Below are 25,607 nucleotides of genomic sequence, written 5' to 3' on the forward strand. Positions count from 1 at the left end.
AAAAATTTCAGGCACGGCTTGAGTTTAAAACATTGGCTTTGAGGCTCCCCCGTGTTCCTGTTTTCAAAGCTGGGAAAGCGTTTATAGCATCATGATCCTTGTACAGAATGCCCAGAAATTACAACAAAACCAAAGCGAACGCTTTAGTGTGGTACCCAAGAAATAGACACAGACTCTTAGTTTCTGAAACAGAAAAACTAACCATGGACCACAATGGAGTAGCATGGTGGGGGTTTCTGACTATGTTAAACTCAAAATATCCGTATTTTTATTTTTTTATTTTTCATTTTTTTAAAGATTTTATTTATTTATCTAATAGAGGGGGGAGGGAGGCAGACTCCCTGCTGTGCAGAGAGCCCTATGCAGGGCTCAGTCCCAGGACCCTGAGATCATGACCTGAGCCAAAGACCTTGGCTTTAACCCACTGAGCCACCCAGGCCCCCCATATCCACATTTTTAAAAATAAAATTTTAAAAATACAGAGGAAATTAGGGGGGTTTTAGCTGAGTGAAATACAACCTTTGTGAGTAGATGTTCAGCCATATGTTTGATGGCACACTGATGGGTAGGATGTTTCAGTAAGGAAGAAGAACAAGAGTGCCTGGCTGGCTGAGTTGGAAGAGCACACAATACTTGATCCTCAGGGTCATGAGTTCAAGCCCTATGTTAGGTATAGAGATTACTTAAAAATAAACAAACAGTGGTGCCTGGGTGGCTCAGTGGGTTAAGCCTCTGCCTTCGGCTCAGATCATGATTTCAGGGTCCTGGGATTGAGCCCCACATCGGGCTCTCTGCTCAGCAGGGAGCCTGCTTCCCCCTCTCTCTCTGCCTGCTGCTCTGCCTACTTGTGATCTCTGTCTGTCAAATAAATAAATAAAATCTTTTTAAAAAATGTAAAAACAAACAAACTTAAAAAACAGATACAGGGCAGGTCACCTTTACTAGGTGGTGACAACAGAGTATTTGAGCTGTGTGATACAGCTTCACTTTTTAAATTTTAGACTGATTAGAAGAAATAATAGTAACTGACAGGTGCTGGGAATACACCTAGTTAGTAGAAAAAGCGAATGAGACTTTGCCTAAACTCACAGAGCAAGTCCTCTTTTTAGCACAGGGCTAGGAAACAACCACCACTTAGTATCTTTGAGGCCTACCTACTACAGATGGTGGAACGTAAGTAAGAAATAAGTGGGTTGTTTTTATGTTTTGTGGGTTTTTTTTTTTTTAAGATTTTATTTATTTATTTGACAGAGATCACAAGTAGGCAGAGAGAGGGAAGCAGACTCCCTGCTGACCAGAGAGCCCGATGTGGGACTCAATCCCAGAACTCTGGGATCTTAACCTGAGCCAAAGGCAGAGGCTTAACCCACTGAGCCACCCAGGTGCCCCAGAGATAAGTGTTCTATAAGAAGTATTAAATGTACCTCTAAACTTTTTTTTTTTTTTTTTTCATTTTTCTAAACCATTGTGTAGTGCACCTGGAAGTGGTCCCATGTTCAGACCAACCACGGTGGCTGTAGATGAAGAAGGTGGAGAGGATGATAAAGATGAATCAGCTACAAACAGTGGCACAAGTGCTGCTGCCACTTGTGGCCTGGGATCTGAATTCTCCACAGATAAAGGAGGCCCTTTCACTGCAGTACAAATCACTAATACCACTGGACTGGCACAGGCCCCTGGGTTAGCCTCCCAAGGCATCAGCTTTGGCATCAAGAATAATTTAGGGACTCCACTACAAAAATTGGGAGTGTCATTTTCCTTTGCCAAGAAGGCTCCTGTCAAACTCGAATCAATAGCATCAGTTTTCAAGGACCATGCAGAGGAAGGGACTTCTGAAGATGGAACAAAAGCTGATGAGAAGGGTTCTGACCAAGGACTGCAGAAGATGGGAGACTCTGACGGTAACAGTAATCTTGATGGTAAAAAAGAAGATGAAGACCCTCAGGATGGAGGGTCCCTTGCCTCGACGTTATCTAAGTTAAAAAGAATGAAGCGAGAAGAAGGAGCTGGGGCTGCAGAGCCAGAGTATTACCACTACATTCCCCCAGCACACTGCAAAGTAAAACCAAATTTCCCCTTCCTACTCTTTATGAGAGCCAGTGAACAAATGGAAGGTGATAATAGTATACACCCAAAGAATGCCCTAGAGAGCAAAAAAAGCAGTTCTCCCAAGCCTAAAGGCTGTATCAAGGTCGCAGCAAGCCAAGGAGCAGAGAAGACAGTTGATGAAGTCCCCGAGCAACAGACGGCAACCAGCATCACAGAGCCCTCAGAGCCTGGAAGCAAAGCTGAGACAAAAAAGGCCTCGGGAGGGGATGTAAGTGAGCAGAATGTAGAGAGTCCAAGTCAGAAGGGTTCAGAGAACCAAATATGCGAGTCGAACCCTTCTAAAGAAACCTGTCAGATCATCGCAGCAGGGAAAGAAAGCCAGGAGGGACCCAAACATCCTACTGGTCCCTTCTTTCCGGTTTTGAGCAAAGATGAAAGCACTGCCCTCCAGTGGCCATCAGAACTCTTAATTTTTACCAAGGCAGAACCCTCCATTTCATACAGTTGTAACCCTTTATACTTTGACTTTAAACTTTCAAGGAACAAAGATGCCAGAACTAAAGGGACAGAAAAACCAAAGGATGCAGGAGGCTCCTCAAAGGACCATCTCCAAGGCCTTGATGCTGGTGAGCCAAATAAAACCAAGGAGGGGGGAGAGAATGTAGAACATTCCTCGGGAGGCAGAATGGATGCACCTGCTTCAGGGTCTGGCTGTAGCAGTCTGAATAAGCAGGAACCTGGGGGAAGCCATGGGTCAGAGACAGAGGACACAGGGAGGAGCCTTCCTAGCAAGAAAGAACGGTCTGGGAAGTCCCACCGACACAAAAAGAAAAAGAAGCACAAAAAGTCAAGCAAACACAAACGGAAACACAAGCCTGACCCAGAAGAGAAAAGCTCTAAGACAGAGTCTGGGGAAAAGTCTAAGAAGCGCAAGAAACGAAAACGAAAGAAGAATAAGTCATCAGCTCCGGCAGATTCTGAACGGGGACCCAAACCAGAACCCCCTGGGAGTGGTAGCCCTGCACCGCCCAGACGACGGCGGCGAGCTCAAGACGCTTCCCAGCGGAGGCCCCTCCCAGCTGAAGAGGGGGGCAGTGGCAAAAAGGATGAAGGTGGGGGTGGTGGCGACTCGCAGGATCACGGTGGCCGGAAACACAGAGGTGAGCCTCTGACTGCATCCTGCCAGCGAAGAGCTAGCGCCAAACGGAGCTGCCGGTCCGGCCACCGGAGTCGCCCCAGTAGTGGAGATGAGGACAGTGATGACGCTTCATCGCACCGGCTACACCAAAAGTCTCCATCCCAGTACAGCGAGGAGGAGGAAGAGGAGGAAGACTCAGGCAGTGAGCATTCCCGTAGCCGCTCCCGGTCGGGCCGACACCATTCCTCACACCGTTCTTCCCGGCGTTCTTACTCAAGTAGCTCAGATGCTTCTTCAGACCAGAGCTGCTACAGTAGACAGCGCAGCTACTCTGATGACAGCTACAGCGACTATAGTGACCGATCTCGAAGGCACTCCAAGCGCTCCCATGACTCTGACGACTCCGACTACGCCAGCTCCAAGCACCGGTCCAAACGGCACAAATACTCCTCTTCCGATGATGACTACAGCCTCAGTTGCAGCCCGTCCCGGAGCCGCTCTCGGAGTCACACCAGGGAGCGCTCGCGGTCCCGGGGCCGCAGCCGCAGCAGCAGCTGTAGCCGCAGCCGGAGCAAGCGGAGAAGTCGCAGCACCACGGCCCACAGCTGGCAGCGGAGCCGAAGCTACAGCCGTGACCGCAGCCGCAGCACCAGGAGCCCTTCCCAGAGATCGGGTTCCAGGAAGGGGTCATGGGGTCACGAAAGCCCCGAGGAAAGACGTTCTGGTCGTCGAGACTTCATCCGCTCTAAAATCTACCGCTCCCAGTCTCCCCACTATTTTCGATCAGGCCGGGGAGAAGGTCCCGGGAAGAAAGAAGATGGCAGAGGAGACGATGGCAAAGGGACAGGCCCACCGTCCCAGAACAGCAGTGTTGGTGCAGGAAGGGGGTTAGAAGGTGACTGTAGCCCCGAAGACAAGAACTCTGTCACTGCCAAGCTGCTGCTGGAGAAGATCCAGTCAAGGAAAGTAGAGAGGAAACCTAGTGTGAGCGAGGAGGTGCTGGCCACCCCTAATAAAGCCGGGCTCAAACTCAAGGACCCCCCGCAAGGTTACTTTGGGCCCAAGCTCCCCCCGTCTCTTGGCAATAAGCCTGTCCTTCCACTGATAGGGAAGCTCCCAGCTCCCCGAAAGCCCAACACCAAGAAATGTGAAGAGTCTGGCTTAGAAAGAGGGGAAGAGCAAGAACAGTCAGAGACAGAAGAAGGGCCTCCAGGGGGTAGCGATGCCCCATTTGGACATCAGTTCCCTTCAGAGGAAACATCTGGCCCCTTATCAGACCCACCCCCAGAAGAGCCAAAGTCTGAGGAAGCTACTGCTGATCACCCTGTGGCTCCACTAGGCACCCCAGTGCACTCGGACTGCTATTCCGGGGACCCCACCATCTCCCATAACTACCTCCCTGACCCCAGCGACGGGGACACCCTAGAGTCCTTGGATAGTGGCAGTCAGCCAGGCCCTGTGGAATCCAGCTTGCTGCCTATAGCGCCAGACCTTGAGCACTTCCCCAGTTATGCACCTCCCAGTGGGGATCCTAGTATTGAGTCGGCTGATGGGGCTGAGGATGCTTCTCTGGCCCCACTGGAGAGCCAGCCCATCACTTTCACCCCCGAGGAGATGGAGAAGTACAGCAAGCTCCAGCAGGCCGCACAGCAGCACATCCAGCAGCAGCTTCTGGCTAAGCAAGTGAAGGCCTTCCCCGCCTCGGCTGCCCTGGCCCCAGCCACTCCGGCCCTGCAGCCCATCCACATCCAGCAGCCAGCCACAGCCTCTGCCACCTCCATCACGACTGTCCAGCATGCCATCCTGCAGCATCACGCGGCGGCAGCTGCTGCTGCCATTGGAATCCACCCCCACCCGCATCCCCAGCCACTTGCCCAAGTACATCATATTCCCCAGCCCCACCTAACCCCCATTTCCTTGTCCCACCTCACTCACTCAATCATCCCTGGTCACCCTGCCACCTTTCTCGCTAGCCATCCCATCCATATCATTCCCGCCTCAGCCATTCATCCTGGGCCCTTCACCTTCCATCCTGTCCCGCATGCCGCCCTCTACCCTACCCTGCTTGCTCCACGGCCTGCTGCGGCAGCTGCCACCGCCCTCCATCTTCACCCACTACTTCACCCCATCTTCTCAGGTCAGGACCTGCAGCACCCGCCTAGCCATGGCACATGAGTTGTGGGATGGGAGCCCAGGTAGGGCCAGGGAAGGTGACCCACGTATCTTCCCTCGGGGGTGTTGAGCCATTAATACCAGCAAGTACCAGCTGGGATGGGCAGTGTCTGACAGCCAAAGAATCAAGTTTTGGCTTGCAGGGGTGGTTTTAGATTTGAGGTTTGCTTTGGGTTTTACTATCAGGGATTTTTTTCCCCCTTCCCCCTTTCTGTTTGTCCCTTCCTCTCCTGTGTTTCCAAGCTAGGGAACACCAGTAAGTGCTCCTAACCCCTCTGCGGCAACATCTCCAAACTGTGAAGTTTGGATACTCTTCCCTCTACTTTTTATCCTCTGCTCTTCCCTTCTATAAATTTTTAAACATTCTCTTCCTCTCTGGCCGGCAGTTTGTCCATCTGGTCCTGCCCACTCAGTGTCTTTGACCATCCCTTGGTGACCTTGTGCTATCCCGGGTGAGGTGGAAAGGGAGTCTGACCTGGAACCAGATGCTACTCAGGCTGTTATTCAATCCACTTCCCACACAGAGAGCCACACTTTTGGCCCTGTTGTCCTCATGTCCCTCATCCCAGAAGAGATACCTGCATATCCCAGAAAAAGAAGATCCTATCATGAATAGAAGCTGTGCAAAACAAAGTCGCCCGTGTGCTTCCCCAGAGAGGAGCTCATGTGTCTGAAGGGTGTATTTTCTTCTGTCATGTTGATGTTTCCTTCTTAATTTATAGGATTTTTTTTAAATGTAAAAAATTGCACTGAACTCTATAAACGTAAATGCTGCTTTTTGTAGCTCATATTAAAAAAGGTTCCATATTTGTAGTATACTGCAATAATATTTTTTACATCCAGCTCTTTAAGTGATCCTTGTTCTGGTGGCTTTGTGTAAATATGTTTGCCCTAGTTGAATTAAGAAACTTTAAAGGTTATAAAATGAAAACAAAAAATAAAGTATCTGTTTTCTGCTAGATGCAAAAATGACTAAGCATGTATATTTTATCAAGCTCATGTATTTTTTGAAGTTATGAACTATAAAAATGTTAAAACAAAAAGAACATTGTTTAACATCTTTTGCTGGGATGAAATGTTTAGTTAATTTGCAGTAAGTGGTGCCCCCAGCACTGGGATTTTTGAACTAATGGGCAGCAGCCAGCTGGGGGTGTCAGAGGGATCCTCAGTTAGGACATCTCCCTCGTGCTTTGCAGTTTTGTACAGAGAAACAGGAAGACCCACAGAGGAGGAAGGAGAGATTCGAGGGCTTTACTCTCCGGAAGCAGTGAGATTCAGAGTGATTGTCCAGGGGGCGGTTTCCTGGGTTTCCTGGGTGCCTTGCTCCAGGCAGTCTGTTTGCCTTCCTAGTACTTAGCCCCCTCTGACAATTTTTTTTTTTTTAATGTGCCTTTTGGGTTGGCTAGAAACTGAAGTAGAAGTAGACTTAAGGACGATAGAGTTGAGATAGTTTCTTCCTTCTCATGTGGGTAGGCGAGCACATTTATAGATACTGCAGATTCTTTTGCTTCACAGTTTCCATGCCTTCTGCCCAGCCTAGCTGAAGCAGTGAAGATTTTTTTTTTCCTTCCATGACACCTACCAGAGGAAGTACCACCTCAGTTCCTCTTCCTCCTCTTGCCTTTCACCTGGGCTCTCAGACCTAACACACCGACCCGTTTATATTGCGGGTCTCATCTTCGGCGCAGTTAGCAGTTCCCTCCGTATTCCTGTGGCTAGAATTAGTTGGGTGGTCACTGGACAGGAAGAAGTAAACCCTGCTTACTTGGCCCGAGGCTCTGTGTTCTGCCTTTCTTCTCAGATTCCCAAAAGAAAAAAGTTTTTGAGTTTATGAGAAGCAAGTGCTGGGCAAACAAGGCTCATGACTGAGCCTCCTGCCTATGCAGGCTCCTCATCCGATCAGAAGCCTCACTCTTGATAACTAGCACTGGAAAGATGAAATCACCTGTTCGAAGTGAAGGGACTCATTTTTCTTTGCTTTCAGCCCATGTAAATATTTAAATACTACAGTATTAACACTTTCGTGCTGCTTCCCATTAGCTTGTAGATGGAGCCATACTCTGGCTGCCTCTCTCCCTTCCAGGGGGCAGTTTTCTGTAACTTTGAGAACAGTGATTTTAAAACTTAAAAAAAAAAAAAAGAAAAAATAACCTATCCTTACTTACAAGCATTACAGATTGTATTTAACTTTATCACATATGATAGAGATATATATGCTGTAAAATTAGGGAAAGGAACTTTCTAATAAACCAATGATTTGTGGAAACGTGGCAGAGTCTGTGGTGATTGTTGTCCCATCCGCTCAAGTTGGGAAGGAATGTTACGGGTCACCTGTAACATTTTGTGAAATGATCAGGAAATCGATACTTGTGAATGAGTTGCTTATGATGTTCGGGATTTAGCTGCTCCCGACAGGCTGCCCGAGTAAAGGGGGAAAACTACTATAGAAGGAAATAATCGCGGTTAATTTTCTTTCGGTCTTAGGTGGGTATCTTGGAATGTGCACCTCCTTTCCACTCTCCCACAAGAATTCTCTTCCGTGTCTCCTTTTTTCCTCAGTTTAGGTCTATAATCTATGTGCGGTAGAACGTAGGGCATGTAGGTGCTCACTAAATGGGTTTGGGATTTCTGGCTTGGATTTTTGGAATTTGGGATAAACTTCAGGGTGATGGGATTACAAATTACCTGCCGGGCCTTTGCCTTCCAAGTGGAGTTTTGTATACCCTACCAGTCTTCTGTTCTTAACCTTTTACTAGTACACTGCAGTGCTTGAAAGCTAGCTGGTAAAAGGAAATGTGCTGTAATTGTTGGAGCAGATAAAAGCCTCTATCTACTCTTCTGTTTAAAAAAAAAATCACGGGCGCCTGGGTGGCTCAGTGGGTTAAGCTGGTGCCTTCGGCTCAGGTCATGATCTCAGGGTCCCGGGATCGAGTCCCGCATCGGGCTCTCTGCTCAGCGGGGAGCCTGCTTCCCTTCCTCTCTCTCTCTGCTTGCCTCTCTGCCTACTTGTAATCTCTCTCTGTCAAATAAATAAATAAAATCTTTAAAAAAAAAATCACAAAAGGCAGAGAAAGTTAAGCATCAAAAGCTAACCATAGATTTACAGTGAGAAGCTTTCCTCTCTCCTTCAGCCTTTCAGGAAGGAGTAGTTCAGTGTCTATTTCTTTCCTGTTCTCTCATACAGCTCCCCTTGACCGGAGAGAAGCTGTTCAATTTGAACCTTGGGTTGGATACTGAGATCTGCCTATTTTCCTAAAATACCAAAATCCCTGCCCAGAAAGAAGGCATGTTAGGAAATAAAAGTGACTTTCTGAGCGGGCAGGGAGCGGTGAAAGAGGCAGACTGGCCTACAGAGAACGCTGGCAGGGGGAGATGTGTGTGTGTCTGTAATTCCCGTAAGGTTCTTTCAGCTCCTGCCTCAGCCACCTGAGCAGGAACACGGACGTACTCCCTCTCCTGCACCCTTGGTACTAAATTGGGCCTCGTCAACCATTTCCATTATTTGCCAGAAAATACCTTCACCTCCCTTTTATCAGCTCCTGTCCCCTTTATCAGAATTACTGCAGCATTTTCCTGGCTGGGCTCACCAGGATCTAACTCCCCATTCCATGTGAACTTACTGGCTTTCAAGAATGTGGGTGTGATTCATTTTATATTTCCTGCTTCCCAGAAGAATTATAAGCTCAGAGAGGAAAAGAACTGATTCTTACACTTCTTTTATTTTTTTCTTATTTATTTAAATTTTTAAATTTTATTTATTCTTTTATTCTTTCTAAGTCCCTTAGAGTGTTTTTTACATAAAGCCGAACACATAGTAAACATTTTAACTGTATTTTTAAATATGAACAAAGAGGGGCGCCTGGGTGGCTCAGTGGGTTAAGCCGCTGCCTTTGGCTCAGGTCATGATCTCAGGGTCCTGGGATCGAGTCCCGCATCGGGCTCTCTGCTCAGCAGGGAGCCTGCTTCCCTCTCTCTCTGCCTGCCTCTCTGACTACTTGTGATTTCTCTCTGTCAAATAAATAAATAAAATCTTTAAAAAATAAATAAATAAATATGAACAAAGAATATTAACTGCGGACTATGCAAGGGTTTAGCAAGGAAGCATCAAAGATGATAAAGGATTTTTATGTATCCACATCACCTAGCTCAGTGCCAGGCACATAGAAATGCAATAATTTTTTTTTAAAGATTTTATTTATTTGACAGGGAGGGAGGGAGCAAGCACAAGCAGGGAGAGCAGCAGAGGAAGAGGAGGAAGTAGGCCTCCTGCCGAGCAGGGAGCTCAATGGCGGGGCTTGAACCCAAGGCCCTGGGATCATGACCTGAGCTAAAGGCAGATGCTTATTCAACTGAGCCACCAGGGGCTCCAGAAATTCAATAATTACCGACTTTATGAAGCCTTAACAAAACTTTGGATTCATTGAGGAATTCTAGGACTCAGGGTTGATGGGATGGGAAAGTGGGAGCATGGATCAACACTCCACGGCTACTGTCTCAGAAGGGAGATCAACCCAGCCCTGGCTCGGAAGGGACACCGGTGAGAAACCGAATTCTCAAATACCAAACTTCTCTCCCTTCCCAAATCAGAGCCCTTGCCTATTTCCAACTTCAGCTGATGGTACCACTGTCCTACCAGCCAGCCAGGCGCGAAAGGTTTGAATTAACTTGGGCACCTCCCTACCACATCCAATTACGAATCGAGTAAGGGATAGGATTTTGAGCTGGGTGCTGAGGTGGTGAATTATGAGGGGAACAGAGGAGCTGTAAGGATTCCAGGATGGCACAGGATAGCTGGACAGGGGGCACCTGGGTGGCTCAATCTGTTAGGCGTGTGCCTTCGGCTTAGGTCATGATCCCCAGCTCCTGGGATCGAGCCCCATGTTGGGCTCCCTGCTCAACAGGGAGTCTGCTTCTCCTTTTGCCTCTCCTCGCTCATGCTCGCTCTCTCAAATAAAATCTTGGGGGTGGGGATCCTTGGGCGGGATAAAGATGGTGGTTAAGTTTGGTTACAAAATAGCAAAAGGAGGATGCAGCAGTCTTCCTTGACCGTGAGCAGATCTCTTGAATTTCCCTCCTGAGAACCTGCTTTCTGGGGGAAGACCTGCAGTGCCGGTAAGATTCGGCACTCCTCTTCTGTAATCCAGAGAAAATTACCTTGCCTTTCTGCTCAGAACCGTTCCTTCTCTTTCCACTGTGTGACTCTACGTTTGTATCGCCTACCCTCAGTGCGCACTCCCGTTCAGTCCGTCTGTCAGCAATGCCTACTAGGTGCAGGACTCCCGGCCAGGCCCTGCGGCCGCAGAAAGGAACCTTACTCTCGAGGGAGTGAGTCACGGACACAAGCAAGTCTATGAATGGACCGTGACTAAACAGCATGATCAGGGCTGTGCCCACATGTGTCAACTGCAGAGTGCCAGCCTGGGGAAATCGAGGGAGGCTTCCCCTAGGCAATGAGCCCACAAGAATCCAGTATTGACTGGACAAGAGCTCTGTCACCCAAGAAACAGTGGAGGGTCTGCCTTCAGCTGAACAGCTGGCGTCTGGTCCCAGAGCCTGTGAGCCAGAATAGTCTGGACTGCACTCTAACTGCATCTCCTTTCCCCTTCGCCAGCACCGGCTGCACTGGTGGCGGCACTAAGACCTGGCCTGAGATGGAGGGAGAGTAAAGCAGCTTATTGTACCTATACGGCTGACCAAGACCCTGGGAGGAGGAAGTGGGTAAGTGCCTTATCCAAAAGGATACAGCAGCCTCAAGTCTTATCAAGGGACAACAGCTTCCTCCTTCCTCCACCGCTGACCAAGTCACAGTGGGCCACAGCACTGCAGGCAGCTGTGAGGCAGGACAAAGAGCTGTAAAGCAGCTGGAGTGGAGGTGTATGGACCAGTTCACGGTTATGCCACCCCAAGCAGAAAGGAATGGTGGCTTCCACTAGCATGGTGGTGGTGGAAATGTGAAGATTCAAGAGACATAGTTAAGAGGCAGAACCAATAGGACTCGGTGATAAACTACTCTCAGGAAAAGGGGCGAGTCATGCTTTTCAGCCATTAGCATCCACCCCCAGGGTGGCCTCACCCCCTTCCTGGCAATCCAAGAAATCATATGGTTCCAGGGCCTGTAGCTCCTTCCTCTGCCTACTGCTCAGCAAGTGGGTTCCAGTTTGATAAGAAAAGCCTTCCTGCGGTGGAGACCAAAAGGAAGAGGAAGGAGCTAGTCCATTCCTGCCGAGGAGGTTGTGGGAGAAGGAAGATGGCCAGAGCTGTGTATCCACTTCATGCCCTCTGGCTTCTGGAGTGGGTGCAGCTGCTCTTGGGACCTGGGGCCTTCCCCCCGGCCTGGGCCTTGAACCTGGACCCAAGGCAACTCACCTTGTACACAGGCCCCAATGGCAGCCACTTTGGGTTTTCACTGGACTTCTACAAGGACAACCAAGGGAGGTGAGCCTGGGTTGAAGTCTGGGTGTTGGGAGAGACCATCACCACTTCTGGGAGCCTCAAGCTCCCCATTTGTTACCTAGAGGTTGAGGAAAGAGACTCTTAGGCTCTACTTCAGAGTGAGCTCTTTTTAGGAATACTGGCAGGAACTAGCTCAGGTTAGAGTGTCAGGGAGGGGCACACATGCAGAGGTGGGCACCAACACTACAGCCAGAACAAAGGGAAGATAAAAGTTGATGGCTTACTTTTCCCTCAAGGCTCAGTTGTATGACCGATGCCACCTTGGTCTCCTCAAAATACAGAGAGGAGCACTTATCTTAAAATGACTTGCCCCACTCCCACCTTGTTTTTCTACCCCATGCCCCTCATTCCCATCAAAATTACAAATATTTGAAAAGAAACAATGGAGCATTCACGGCCAGAATTAGCGGCAAAATCAGACTTCCAAGAATAGAATCCTGGTTCCTTCTCTTTACAGTAACTACCCTGCATGATGACTTATTGTGGTAGCCGCAAGGATGCCCACCCCTGGGGATGGCAGACAGTCTTCAAGTACCCACTTCTTGGGGGATTTCCTCTGCTGAAGAGTCACCTCCCCCAAAGTCCCCTTTCCAAGGTGGCCTACAACCAGTGGCTGATCAATGAGGAGTGTGGAGAGAGGAGAGATGTGGAAGGGTCTGATGTTCTCACCTCAACTTGGGATGGTTCTGAAAGGTCCTTCTAGTTCCAGAGCTCCTAGGATGTTGAGCCACACCTGTCACTGGGCCTGAATCTGCATCATACTCCTTTCCCTACCCACTCCTGTTCCTTTCCCTTTCTTTCTTTCTTTTTTTTTATGATTTTATTTATTGGAGAGAGAGAGCACACAAGCAGGGGGAGCAGCAGGCAGAGGGAAAAGCAGGCTCCCTGCTGAATAAGCAGCTGGATATGGGACTCGATCCCAGGACCCTGGGATCCTGACCTGAGCCGAAGGCAGACACAACTGACTGAGCCACATAGGCATTCCGTTCCCTTTTTTTCTGCAGATATTGACCTCATAGGCATTACTTAAACATCCTGTGAGCTCAAAAACAAACAAAAAACAACCAAACAAAAAACAGAAAGAAAGAAAATAAAACATGGCATTATTGTCACCAATTTATATATGGTAGAACTATGACTTGAACTTACATCTACTAAGATCCTGTTATATCAGTACCCCACTTTAGAGGGGCTCAGTAGCTTCCCTAATCACCATTAAACCTAGCTCTCAGGAAGGTATCTGGTAACAGTCTTAAATACCAGGAAGCAGGGGCGCCTGGGTGGCTCAGTGGGTTAAAGCCTCTGCCTTCAGCTCAGGTCATGATCTCAGGGTCCTGGGATTGAGTCCCGCATTGGGCTCTCTGCTCAGCGGGGAGCCTGCTTCCTCCTCTCTCTCTCTCTGCCTGTCTCTCTGCCTACTTATGATCTCTGTCAAATAAATAAATAAAATCTTAAAAAAAAAAAAAAATCCAGGGAGCATGTAAACAAACCCCTGACTTAAGGTGTGGGGCACAAGGGTGTGGGATGTGAAGTGTGGGTGGTGTGCAGATCTTAGGAGATCTTTTTCAGCAAGGAAGACAAACTCTTCATATTCTAACCAAACTAAACGGTTATAGTACCAGCTTTACCCTTAACTTACTAAATTACTTTACGCACGTGGTTTCCCTGCTGGGAGACAGCTTCCCTGGCCATAACATCAACAGGCTGACCTCCATGGTCTGTGATGCCCGGTTGAGGGAAGATGATCCAGTGCCCTCCAAGGCACACAGCCCTTCTGGGTAGTGCTCTCAGCGCAGGCGCCAGGGCATGTGGTACCTCGGGATTCGCCCCGCACTCACCCAGCTTTCCTACGCAGAGTGGCCATCGTGGTGGGCGCCCCACGGACCCTAGGCCCCAGCCAGGAGGAGACAGGCGGCGTGTTCCTGTGCCCCTGGAAGGCCGAGGGCACCCAGTGCACCATGCTGCCCTTCGACCTCAGTGAGTCCAGCGCAAGGAGGGAAAAGGAGGGGCTACAGGGGGCGTGGACAGCCGTGCTTAAGCGCCACACCCTGATTGTGCCCTCCAGATGATGAGACCCGACAAGTAGGCTCCTACACCTTCCAAACCTTCAAGTCCCGGCAAGGACTGGGGGCGTCGGTGGTCAGCTGGAAGGACAACATTGTGGTGGGCGCTGCGGCACGGGGAACCGAGAGCAGTCGGGGGCAGGGACACGTGCGGGGGAGGAGGGGACCCGACTCCCGCTGGTTCCCCACTCTCCTGTGGCCCTGTTCCAGGCCTGCGCCCCCTGGCAGCACTGGAACGCCCTAGAAAAGACCGAAGAGGCTGAGAAGACGCCCGTAGGTGGCTGCTTCCTGGCTCAGCTCCAGAACGGCGCCCGCGCGGAGTACTCGCCCTGTCGGGATAACACCATGAGCCAGGTTTACCAGGAAAACGGCTTTAGTGAGTTCTGCTCTCCATTTGGCCTCCTCCCACTCACGGAGCCCTAAGCCCCGCCCCCAACTCCTACGCCCCACCCCGGCCCCGCCCCGGCCCCGACGCCCGCTCACACTCCCGGATCCGCCCCTTCGCTAACTCCTCCTCCTTCCGTCCCCCAATAGACGACCGGCGCTGCTGCGAAGCGGGCTTCAGCTCCGCGGTTACAGAGGCGAGAAGGGAGCCCTAGCGGCGTGGGGGCGGCTCCCAAGCAGGGTTCCTTCTCACTTCCTGGGCTTCCCTTTCAGGCTGGAGAGCTGGTGCTTGGGGCCCCTGGCGGCTATTTTTTCTTAGGTACCTGACCATCTGTACACCTCCCTCCCTTCTCTGGGCCTGGGGAGACTCCAGGAGTCTGGGTCCCCACACCCGCTGTCTCTCGCGCCCTAGGTCTGCTGGCGCGGGCTCCCATTGCCACTATCGTCTCGAGTTACCGCCCAGGCACCCTCTTGTGGCACGTGGCCTCTCAGAGCTTCTCCTTGGACTCCTACGAGCCGGAGTACGAGGACGGCTACCGGGGTAATCCCGGCCCCTCCCTTCTAGCCTCCCCGCGCCCTCAAAGCATCACCGCGCACTCCGCAGGCTGGGTCCTGCCCCTGCGGGAGCGCCCTCAGGCCAACTCGGCTGGCCAACCCCGCACCTAAGGCGTCTTCACCCTCTGCGCCCACAGCTTCCTCGCCACGGCGCAAGTCCCATATACCCCTGCTTACCTTTCCCACCCTGGATTCGCAGCGTGGCCTAGGGCGGGGCTTGGCCTCAGTTTTCCCGTCAATACAACGCAGGGTTTGGCCTGGGTGGTCCCTGAGACCCTTTCTTCCTGTCCCTTGGCCCTCTCCCTGCTTCGCCCTCTCAGAAAGAGTAATTCGTGCTGTGTCTTCAGGGTACTCGGTGGCCGTGGGAGAGTTCGACGGGGATCTCAACACCACAGGCAAGAAATCCATTTAGGGGCAAAGGTTGGGAACCCCAACCCCGGGGAGGAGCACTTACAAGTCCTGCACCGAAGTCTCCCCTGGGTTGCAGAATGGCGGGTGGGAGGTGGGGTGGTAGGTTCAAAGGACTTCATTCACTCTGGGGTCCGGCTCTCCCCAGAGTATGTCCTCGGTGCCCCCACCTGGAGCTGGACCCTGGGAGCGGTGAGTGCCCCCTGTCCTGCCACAGGGCATCCCAAAACCCCCGACCCCACTCCTCAGCCTCACAAGCCCTCTAAACCTCCTGCCTTTTCTCAATGGGAGGCTCTCCTGGGGAGCAAGAATGAGGCACTCCTTGCATTCTCTGTGCAGGTGGAAATTTTGAACTCGAACCACCGGACACTGCACAAGCTGCATGGAGAGCAGGTGGAGGCCCGCCATGGTGGGGGTGGCCGAAGCTGGGGAATTAGAACCCTAGAATATTCCAGGGATGGGAGGGGCAATGTGTAAGAGAGGGTGCCGGTCTAGGGGCAGGAATTAAGTATGCCTCCTCTTCCTGCAGATGGCTTCTTATTTTGGACACTCGGTGACTGTCACTGATGTAAATGGAGACGGGTGAGGGGCGCCCCATCCCTACCCGTTTTGGGTACCCAGTCATCAGAGGGGTTGACTGTTTTCGGTCTCCTCCTTTCCTTGCCCACTCCCACATGACAACCAAGGAGGGGAGAGGGAGGGCGAGAATGGAATGGGCAAGATTTGGCTCAGGCCTGCATCATCCCCCTAACCCACCCCACCGCGCTGCCCGTCTGGCCTGCAGGAGGCACGACCTGCTGGTGGGCGCACCACTGTACATGGAGAGCCGCACTGACCACAAACTGGCCGAGGTGGGGCGCGTGTACTTGTTCCTGCAGCCTCGAGGTCACCACGTGCTGGGCACCCCCAGCCTCCTACTGACCGGCACTCAGCTCTACGGGCGATTTGGCTCAGCCATCGCACCCCTGGGCGACCTCGACAGGGATGGCTACAATGGTAAGGGAAGAGAGGAGCCCCACTTGCTGCGAAATGGTTAACAGTCATAGCAAAGATCATGGGTTTGACCAGAGGGCCGCCAGAGCCGGGAACCAGGCTTTTGGGGAGAAGAGTTGAAAGGGACCACTTAGGATTTGTTTACATCCATCCAGGCAAGAGAAGGTGACCACCTGACTGTGGATTTTGGCGGTGGAGTTAGAGATGGGTTGATTTCACAGGTATTTAGTACCTGGACTATTAAGACTTGATGGGTGGCTGGATGTGGAGCAAAGAGAGAGCCAGGAGTTGAGGGGGTGTGGTGCCTTCACTGCCTGGAACTCAGGCCAAGTAGCGGGACTGGGAAAGGGAGGGCAGGGGGGCGGAGATCAGCAGGTCAGCCCTGGGCATGTTTGACCTCGAAAGACTTGGGAGCATTAGGCAGACTTCCAGAGAAAAACCACGTGTGCTTTCCCCACTGGCACCAGAGAGTTCCAAGTGAGAGACAGAGGCTTCAGGAGGGTGAAAGAGGTCCCCAGCACCTGTGAAGTAAAAAAAGGCATCGGACAAAGCCCTGGGGAGCAAGAGCGCTTAGGGGACTCCTAGAGGAAGTGAGTCTAGAAAGGAGACAGGAATGTCCAGAGAAGTAGGAGAGAAACCAGGAGATCTCTTGGCCCTGAACTGAAGGAAGAGAGTGCTCTGAGCAGGAGGAAGGGGGTCAGCGGCTCCAGATGCTTCTGAAAGACATCATTAGATGGGGTTGGAGAAGTCTCTTTGGGCTTTAGCAAGAAGGAAGTCATTGGTGACAATGAGAGGAAGTGGTTTCAGGGCTGGGTAGGCACAGAAGTCGGAATGCCATGGGGTAGAGTCAGGAATGGAAGTGAAGAACTGGAGGCAGCCAGTGTAGACAGCTCTTGCAACCAGTTTGTGAAAGGACAAAAAGAAGGAGGAGGAAGAGGAGGAGGAGGAGGAGGAATGGGGGGGGGCAGGGGGGAGGGAAGGAAGGAAGGAAGGAAGAAAGAAATGATTCCTGAAAGGAGAGGAGGCTCAAGAGAAGGTTATTCTATTTCAAAGCCGATGAAGTAGGTTGAATGTGGAGGACATGATCTGGTGGGGAAACAGGGTGGTGAGGGAAGCGAGCAGGAGGGTCCCCGTGATGCTCGGTGGGCGAGGCTGGGCTGGGATTGTTTAGCCTGGTGGCAGGGCACAGGAGTTGGGGAAAGTGGGTTTGCATTTACACCACAACAGTGGGACTGCTTCTCTCTGTGAAGGAGGTAGGGGACTGGGAGCTTGAAGAAAGTTTGAAATAGGTGTGAGCAGAGTGGGAGAGGGGGCTGAGCAGACCCCCTCAGGACAGCTGGGCAGCATCTTGATCCCTAGTTTCCATGGGTGGCGAGGAATCCCTGGGGCCCCATCTGCCGAGGTCTGGCCAGACTTGCTGAGGACTGGCAATGGGGTAAGGTGGCAGAGGATATGACCGGGGTGGTCGAATGGTCAGAAATAAGGAAGAGATGAAGATGTTAAAGGTCAGGGGCGCCTGGGTGGCTCAGTCATTAAGTGTCTGCCTTCAGCTCAGGTCATGATACCAGAATCCTGGGATCGAGCTCTGCATTGGGTTGCCTGCTTGGCAGGAAGCCTGCTTCTCCCTCCCCCACTCCCCCTGCTTGTGTTCCCTCTCTTGCTGTCTCTCTCTGTCAAATACATAAATAAAATATTAAAAAAAAAAAAAAAAAAAGATGCTAGGGCACGTGGGTGGCTCAGTGGGTTAAACCTCTGACTTCGGCTCAGGTCATGATCCCAGGGTCCTGGAATCGAGCCCCACATCCGGCTCCCTGCTCAGCGGGAAGCCTGCTTCCCCCTCTCTCTCTCTCTCTCTCTCTGCCTGCCTCTCCGCCTACTTGTGATCTCTGCCTGTCAAGTAAATAAATAAAATCTTAAAGAAAAAAAAATATGCTAATGATCAGGAGAGAGGGGAGGCCCAGAACCTGGGGATGAGACTGGTCAGGGTGGTCTTATTTGGATGAATTCTTTGTAACTCAATCAGAAAAATCAATAGATTTTTTAAAGGAAAAAAACGTCCGTAGAAAACAAAGTCAGAAGACAAGGAAAGACAGTTACAACATATACATAAAAGTTCTTATTCCTGTCACATGTAAAGGATTCTTACAAATTAATAAGATTATGATGATTAACAAATACATTTTCAAGAGTGGTCTTAAAAGTTATTAGTGATGACAAGCCCCTAGTGTGGCTCTGAGTTCGCATGGTGGAATTGAAATGGGGTAAAGGGGGAGCCTTCAGTTAGCTCAGTTGGTTAAGCATCTGACTCTTGATTTTGACTCAAGTCATGACCTCAGGGTCATAGGATAGAGCCCCGAGCTGGGCTCTGTGCTGGGCGTGGAGCCTGCTTGGGATTCTCTCTCTCCCTCTACCCCTCCTGCTAGCACACACAGGCATTCTCTCTCTCTCTAAACAAATAGTCTGGAAGGAAGGAAGGGGGGGGGGAGGGAGGGAGAGAAAGAAATGGATGAAGTTCCTTAGGGGAAAAGGGGGCCACTACTTAATAGGTCTTGGTTATTTAATCTTCTGGGACTCAGTTTTTTCATCTAAAATGGAATAATAGTGCCCAATTTTCAGGATTAAATGAAATCATGTCAATATATTTTCCTCAATGGACACCAAGGGCTGCTACTGTTTTTATAATCATCCTACTTGGTGGGTCTCTTTTGTTCTGAGTTGTAAACTCCTGGAGGGAAGGGCAGCTGCCTCCTTGACACTGAATTTTGCATCCCTCTGCTGGTCTCCTGGAGTCTGTGGGAGGGGGAGCTTGGGGCCACCTGGATAACAAAACAGAAAATGGTAGCAAACAGCCATTGCCCTTCTGTTGCTCCTTCCAGATGTTGCAGTGGCCGCCCCCTATGGAGGTCCCAGTGGTCGGGGCCAAGTGCTGGTGTTCCTGGGTGGGAGTGAGGGGCTGAGTTCACGCCCCTCCCAGATCCTGGACAGCCCCTTCCCAGCAGGCTCTGGCTTCGGCTTCTCCCTGCGAGGTGCCACAGACATCGATGACAATGGATTCCCAGGTGCCCCTGGAATGCCTCCAGTAGCCCAGAAGGGCTCTTGGGTATTAGCCGGAGATGCTGAAAGACACAGTCAGGGGCCTAGGCCTCACTGAGTTTTCTGACCCTTTTGGGAGGCTGGGAAGCTGGGGGTGAGGGGTAGGTCAAAACTCCAGTGGGGGAAATGGTGTGGGAACCCCTGAAGACCCCGAGCCTCCTCTAACTGGTGATTCTGATCCCTCCACCATCTGTAGACCTACTGGTGGGAGCTTATGGGGCCAACAAGGTGGCTGTGTACAGGTGAGTGCTGGCCCCAGGGGGACCGTGGGGGAGGGTCCACACCATCAAAGGCTCCTGGGCCAGGAGGATCCACAATAGCGAGCCTCTCCCCATTCTGCCAGAGCTCAGCCAGTGGTGATGGCCAGTGTCCAGCTGTTGGTACAAGATTCACTGAATCCTGCTGTGAAGAATTGTGTCCTGCCCCAGACCCAGAAGCGCGTTACTTGGTAGGAGGCAGAGGGCAAGGATGGGTCGGGTGAGGTCTGGAACCTTAAGGGGCCCTAGCTCCTGAGCCCAAATCCTATCTTTGCAGCTTTAACATACAGATGTGCGTAGGAGCTACTGGGCACAACATTCCTCAGCAGCTGCGTGAGTGTCGTCATGGGAACAGAAGGGAGGGGTGTCTGGGCTCCGTTGGAGGCTAGCCTGGGAGACCCTGACCCTCCCCTCTCGCCTTGCCAGCCATAAATGCAGAGCTGCAGCTGGACCGGCAGAAGCCCCGCCAGGGCCGCCGGGTGCTTCTGCTGAATTCTCTACTGGTGGACACCATGCTGCGTCTGGACCTGGGCGGGAGACAGAGCCCCATCTGTCACACCACCATGGCCTTCCTCCGAGTACACCCGGGCGGGGGATGGGAAGGGCTGGATGTGTGCAAGCCTGTTCCTCTAGCCCTGGGTTGTGGGCCTGGGGCTAGGGGTACGGGAGTGGTTAATGGGACGTGTCTGGCAGGGTGCCTGCTCTGACTCTTGTCCCCTCCCTAGGACGAGGCCGATTTCCGGGACAAGCTGAGCCCCATCGTGCTCAGCTTCAATGTGTCCTTGCAGCCCAGGAAGGATGGAGTAGCCCCTGCTGTCGTGCTTCACGGAGACACCCATGTCCAGGAGCAGGTCTGGGGGGAAACGGGCAATGGAGGGGCAGGACCTCTACCAGAAAGTCAGGGTTAAAAAAAAAAAAAAAAAAGAAAGTCAGGGTTAGGGTTAGTGTCCAATTCCTAACAGGATCCCCAAAACCTTGATGTGACTACTCATCTCCAATGTCTTCTCTAAACCTTAATGAAAACCCCCAAGTCTCAAAATTCCTTAAACCCTGTTCCAAGCCCCACGTGTGGTTTATGTCACCTGTCAACTCCGACAAACCCATAAACCCCGATGTCACTGTCCTGATATTGTCCCAAACGCTGATGTAGATGGTGTCAGCTCCAAACTCCTTTTCATCCTCGGACCTTCTAATTCCCTTGGCCCTGATGTGACCCCCCAAACTTCACATGTCCCCAACTCACCTGCACCCCTCACTGTGCCTCTTCTAGACCCGCATCATCCTGGACTGTGGGGAAGATGACGTGTGTGTGCCCCAGCTCCAGCTCTCCGCCAGCGTGTGAGGAGGCGTGGGCCCCATGATGCCCCTTCACCACCTGGGGCCGCCCCCCTCACCCCACCCAGACCCTGGGCCCGGGGCCAGGCCTCCTCCGCTTTACTCCTTTCTCCCCATAGAATGGGGTCCCCACTCCTCATCGGAGCCAATAATGTGCTGGAGCTGCGGATGATTGCAGCCAATGAGGGCGAGGGGGCCTACGAAGCCCAGCTGGCCGTCCACCTGCCCACAGGTGCCCACTACATGCGGGCCATCAGCGACATCAAGGTGAGGCCCCACCTCGGGGGCATTCCCAGGGACCTGCGGGGTGCAAGAGCCTTGCCTCTCCTTTTGCAGCTGAGAGGCCCCACTTCTCTTAGGCATGGTTGTAATTGTAATTGGGAAAAGGAGTATTTGCTAATAGCGTAAAATCCGAGGGCTCTTCTAAAGCCCAAAAGGAAAATGGCTCAGGAACTAGGTGTTAGCAGGAACTCTCCACCTCTCCACCCCGGCACACAAGCCCCCTCCGGACTTTCCGAGAGCGCTTACATAAACCTAAGATACCCCAACCATCTTCTTTCTTGAAACTCCCTCCCTGAAGGGCTTTGAGAGACTCATCTGTAACCAGAAGAAGGAGAATGAGACCAAGATGGTGTTGTGTGAGCTGGGCAACCCCATGAAGAGGAACGCCCGGGTGAGGCCCCAAGGCATGGGTACTGGGTCCTCGCCACCAGGGCTCAGACACAGCTGAGTTTTAGGAGCTGGGCTTGGAGTCCTGTAGCTCTGGGTGGGAATCCTGGTCCTCACACTCCCTGTGTTCTTGGCCTAGTGGCTTTCCCTCTCTCAGTGGGTTTCTGAGATAATGGGACAAGGCTGCCCAGAGTGGGCATCTGTCTGGGCTGTGACTTTGGCCCTCCCCGTCTCTCAGATAGGAATCACGATGTTGGTGAGTGTGGAGAACCTGGAAGAGGCCGGCGAGCATGTGTCATTCTGGCTGCAGATCAGAAGGTACTGGACTGGGGAACATACCTACCCACCACCCTTCCCCTGGTTGATCCTGATGCAGACACTCTCAGAGGCCCTCCTTCCAGAAGGATCTTTTGGAACATCTGCTCTGTAGACATCCCCGTTCCCTTTCTTCCCCCAGAGACTTGTTTCTGAGTCTTGGAGCCCTAGAAGCTCTTTCACAGGTCTAACTTCAGTGCGGCGTGCTGACTGTGCGGTTAGCGCTTTCCCAAATGCCTGAAATTCTGGCCCTGCCCCAGAGAGTTGTGATGTCCACTGGGCTGTGTCCCTGACCTGCTTCTCCTTATCCCTTTTCCTCCAGCAAGAACAGCCAGAATCCGAATAGCGAGGCTGTGCTGCTGGATGTCCCGGTCCGGGCAGAGGCCCACGTGGAGCTTCGAGGGTGAGACCAGGGACAGACCAGGGAGATGGTGGGCAGAACCCTTGCTTCACAGGGCCTTGGGGGAACCCCTACAGGTGACTCAGCTGATCAAGCTCACCTGGAGGGATTCGGGGCCCACAGGAACTCCTTTCCAGCCTCCCTGGTGGTAATAGCCGAAGAAGACAGCAGGGAGAACAGCTCCAACATCTGGGGCCCCAAAGTGGAGCACACCTACGAGGTAGGAAGGGCCTTCCAGGACCCAGGCTGGGGTGGGGCAGGGCCCAGGAGCTGCGCCGTCGGGCGCTGAGCCACCTGACATCCGACCACCACCACCCGCCAGCTCCACAACAATGGCCCTGGCGCTGCGAGTGGCCTCCGGCTCAGCCTCTGCCTCCCTGGCCAGTCCCAGCCTTCTGACCTGCTCTACATCCTGGACATACAGCCCCAGGGGGGGCTTCAGTGCTCCCCCCAGCCCACACCTAACCCCTACAAGGTGAGAGCCTGGGTGAAAGAAAGACTTGTGGGTGGGGCCTCAGCCCATCAACCAGAGCCCCTCCCGGAGTTGGGGGGCGGGATGAGTGGAGCTCAGACCAACTGCTTGCCTCCCCAGCTGAACTGGAGGCAGCCTACCCCCAGCCCTTCCCCTACATCCCCTGGGCGTCACAAGCGGGAGCGCAGACAGGCGTCCCTGCCAGGGTCCGACCAGCCCGCCAGGCCTCAGGATCCAGTTCTCCTGGTGAGCAGGCTCCGTGGTCTCCAGCCGGGGCCTCCCTGGGGCGCAGGGGCAGAGGCTCTGGGAGGCAGGGCGAGGGGCCCACGGTGTGATACAGGCGTCGGGTGGACCACAGGTGAATATGAAGGGTGGGGCTTGTGTCTGGGGCCCACTGTGGGTCCTTGAATCTTTAAATGTTCCCAGTACGTTAAAGAAAATGAAGACATGCCAAAGCAGAGTTACAAAAATTCTGGGTGTCGAATGCTGTATGATGACCCCCTTCTTCCCGCCCTTTCCCTGCATCTCTGCAACCCTGTGAGCAGCCCCGTTTAGAGATAAGGGCAGAAGCTTGATTCTGAAGCTCTTCCTGGGGGTGGGGGTGGCCGAAGCTCCCTGTCCTCCCTGCCCCTTTCTACGATTGGGTCCTTGGGGTGGTGAGGGCTGAGGGGTCCGAAGGGCTGGGAACTGATGACGCATCCCCTTAGAGCTGCGACTCGGGGCCGCATACGGTGGTGCAGTGTGAGCTGCAGGAGATGGCGCGAGGCCAGCGGGCCATGGTCAGGGTGCTGGCCTTCCTGCAGCTGTCCAGCCTCCAACAGGTTGGGGCGGGGCGGGGGGGTGTGTGCTGGGGCGGGGGCGGAGAGAATACCAGGGGCGGGGCTTTATGGGGGTGTGTGCTGGGGCGGGGCTTTATGGGGGCAGGGACCACGCCTGCTCTGGGCCAGATGGGGCCACAAGGGGTGAAGAGGGAGTGAGCGCTGGGCTTACTTTTGAGGGGACAGGATTAGGCCAGGACCAGGACTCCTGCGACCAGCAGGCCCATGTAAATGGCTTTCACCGCACCCCGTTCAGAGGCCCCTGGATCAGTTCGTGCTGCAGTCGCAAGCTTGGTTCAATGTCTCCTCGCTTCCCTACGCTGTGCCGGCCCTCAGCCTGCCCAGTGGGGAAGCTCTGGTGAGTACAAGCCTGTGGGACCCACTGTCTTCCCAAGCCTCCGTGCCCCACAGGATGGGGGCGGGGCATCCCCGGGTCTGAGGGGTGGCACAAGTGGGTGGCTCGGTTGGGGGTCCTCAGCCCACAAGTCTGAGTCTTTGGGAGAGGCAGGTGTCAAGGTGTCTGAGAAAACATGTGGGTTTGCCCTCAGGTGCAGACGCAGCTGCTTCGCACCTTGGAGCGGGACATTCCCATCTGGTGGGTACTGGTAGGGGTGCTCGGCGGCCTGGTGTTGCTCACTCTCCTGGTCCTGGCCATGTGGAAGGTGAGGCATGAAGGGACTTTGGGGTCCCTGGGTGGGCACAGGCTTGACCCTGCCCGACCTCACAGGGAGGCAGAGAGATGGTGACCCAGGGTCTGTCCGCATCTCCACTAGTAAGTGCTGTTCTCCAGAGAACCTCTCCCAGGCCACAGACCCCTGGGAGAGGGGCACCTAAAATCCCTAGGGCCTTGCAGCCTGTTTCCCGCTGAGAGGAAGAGTCCCAGGAAGGGAGCCCTGCCTTCAGGGATTCCTTGGCTGCTGAGCAGGACAGGGCTCACCTCCAGACTCCTTCTCTGAGTCTGATGCAGACCCTCTGGGGAGGCCCTGCGGGGTCACTCCCTCCTCTGTGCCAGGAGGGCTGTTCTCAAACTCAATTAAGTGCTCAAGCCCTGGGAAGTCATAGTGCTTTTAGGGAAAATCATGCATTAGACTTATAGTCATCAAATACATGTCACTGTGAGCTTGAGTCACATGGAGACCTAGCAGCCAATATTTAAGAAAAATTCAGGGAAAGGGCAGGGCACCTGGGTGGCTCAGTCCGTTAAGCGTCTGCCTTCAGCTCAGGTCATGATCTTGGGGTTCTAGGACTGACCCCTGCATGGGGCTCCCTGTTCAGCAAGGAGTCTACTTCTCCCTCTCCCTCTGCCCTTCCTCCCTGCTCATACTTTCTCTGTCTCTCAAAAAAGTAATCTTTTTTAAAAATTCAGGGGGAAAAAAATTAAAAACAGTAACTTGTGACATATGTTATTTCAGAATGGGGAAGGCCTCCATTTGTGCACGCAGGGGGATCTAAGTGTGCTGGTCCGGGGAGAGGACCTTGTGACTGGCTGCTTTCTAGCCTGCTTCTTCAACTGCTGCTCGGGGGCCCACTGATGATCTTTACATCCTGTCCCCGGCCCCTGTGCACCCCCAGGTTGGCTTCTTCAAGCGCAACCGGCCGCCACTAGAAGAAGATGAGGAGGACGAATGAGGGGGTGGCCCATGCCCTGTCCTATGAGGAAGGCTGGGAGCTGTGTCTGCTCTGCCCCTTCTTCAAGGTGCTCCCCCCAGCTCTGCTCACCCGTGGCTTGGAGCTGTCCCATGGAGGCCTCCTGGGATTCTCCCCCTCTGGTGAGAGCTGGCCACTCCTTTCCCTGCTGCCAAATAAAGAGCTCCAATCCCCAGCATGCTGTCTCCTCTCGGGTCAGTGAAGAGAAGGGGACCGGGGACAGGTGATGCTTGGAGAGAGGGGTTGGGGCTGGCAGAAGTGTGAGCAGAGTTGCCTGTTACAGAAAAAAGTTGTCCATTACTGTCTTTGGGAGTTTCTGGGAGCAAAGAGTGGGGGCAAAACAGAGGAGAAAGGGTGGCAGAGCCTCCAAGAAAGACTGGAGGGGA

General features: G+C 52.8%; 2 protein-coding genes across 5 annotated transcripts in view; both read left to right on the plus strand.

Moving 5' to 3' along the window:
* Window positions 1-7,629, plus strand: part of GPATCH8 (G-patch domain containing 8) — a 113,037-nt gene extending 105,408 nt beyond the window's left edge. For all 4 annotated transcript variants that reach the window (XM_059380992.1, XM_059380994.1, XM_059380993.1 and 1 more), the window contains one exon: window positions 1,474-7,629. In XM_059380992.1, coding sequence (XP_059236975.1) covers window positions 1,474-5,362 — 3,889 coding nt within the window. In that variant the 3' untranslated portion in view covers window positions 5,363-7,629. The remainder of the gene's footprint in view (window positions 1-1,473) is intronic.
* A 3,955-nt stretch (window positions 7,630-11,584) lies between these two features.
* On the plus strand, window positions 11,585-25,396 carry ITGA2B (integrin subunit alpha 2b). The gene is made up of 30 exons (XM_059379240.1): window positions 11,585-11,794; window positions 13,668-13,789; window positions 13,878-13,975; window positions 14,086-14,251; window positions 14,410-14,456; window positions 14,533-14,578; window positions 14,672-14,800; window positions 15,162-15,209; window positions 15,371-15,414; window positions 15,562-15,615; window positions 15,752-15,804; window positions 16,007-16,218; window positions 19,092-19,274; window positions 19,505-19,550; window positions 19,652-19,756; window positions 19,843-19,898; window positions 19,992-20,143; window positions 20,291-20,416; window positions 20,836-20,903; window positions 21,020-21,167; window positions 21,481-21,573; window positions 21,808-21,887; window positions 22,207-22,287; window positions 22,408-22,504; window positions 22,607-22,759; window positions 22,877-23,002; window positions 23,464-23,577; window positions 23,831-23,932; window positions 24,123-24,236; window positions 25,147-25,396. The coding sequence occupies exons 1-30, from the start codon at window positions 11,607-11,609 to the stop codon at window positions 25,201-25,203; spliced, it is 3,108 nt and encodes a 1,035-aa protein (XP_059235223.1). The 5' UTR covers window positions 11,585-11,606; the 3' UTR covers window positions 25,204-25,396.
* The last annotated feature ends 211 nt before the right edge of the window (window positions 25,397-25,607 follow it).

The sequence above is a fragment of the Mustela nigripes genome, chromosome 16, assembly GCF_022355385.1.
Source record: "Mustela nigripes isolate SB6536 chromosome 16, MUSNIG.SB6536, whole genome shotgun sequence".
Lineage (NCBI taxonomy): Eukaryota > Metazoa > Chordata > Mammalia > Carnivora > Mustelidae > Mustela > Mustela nigripes.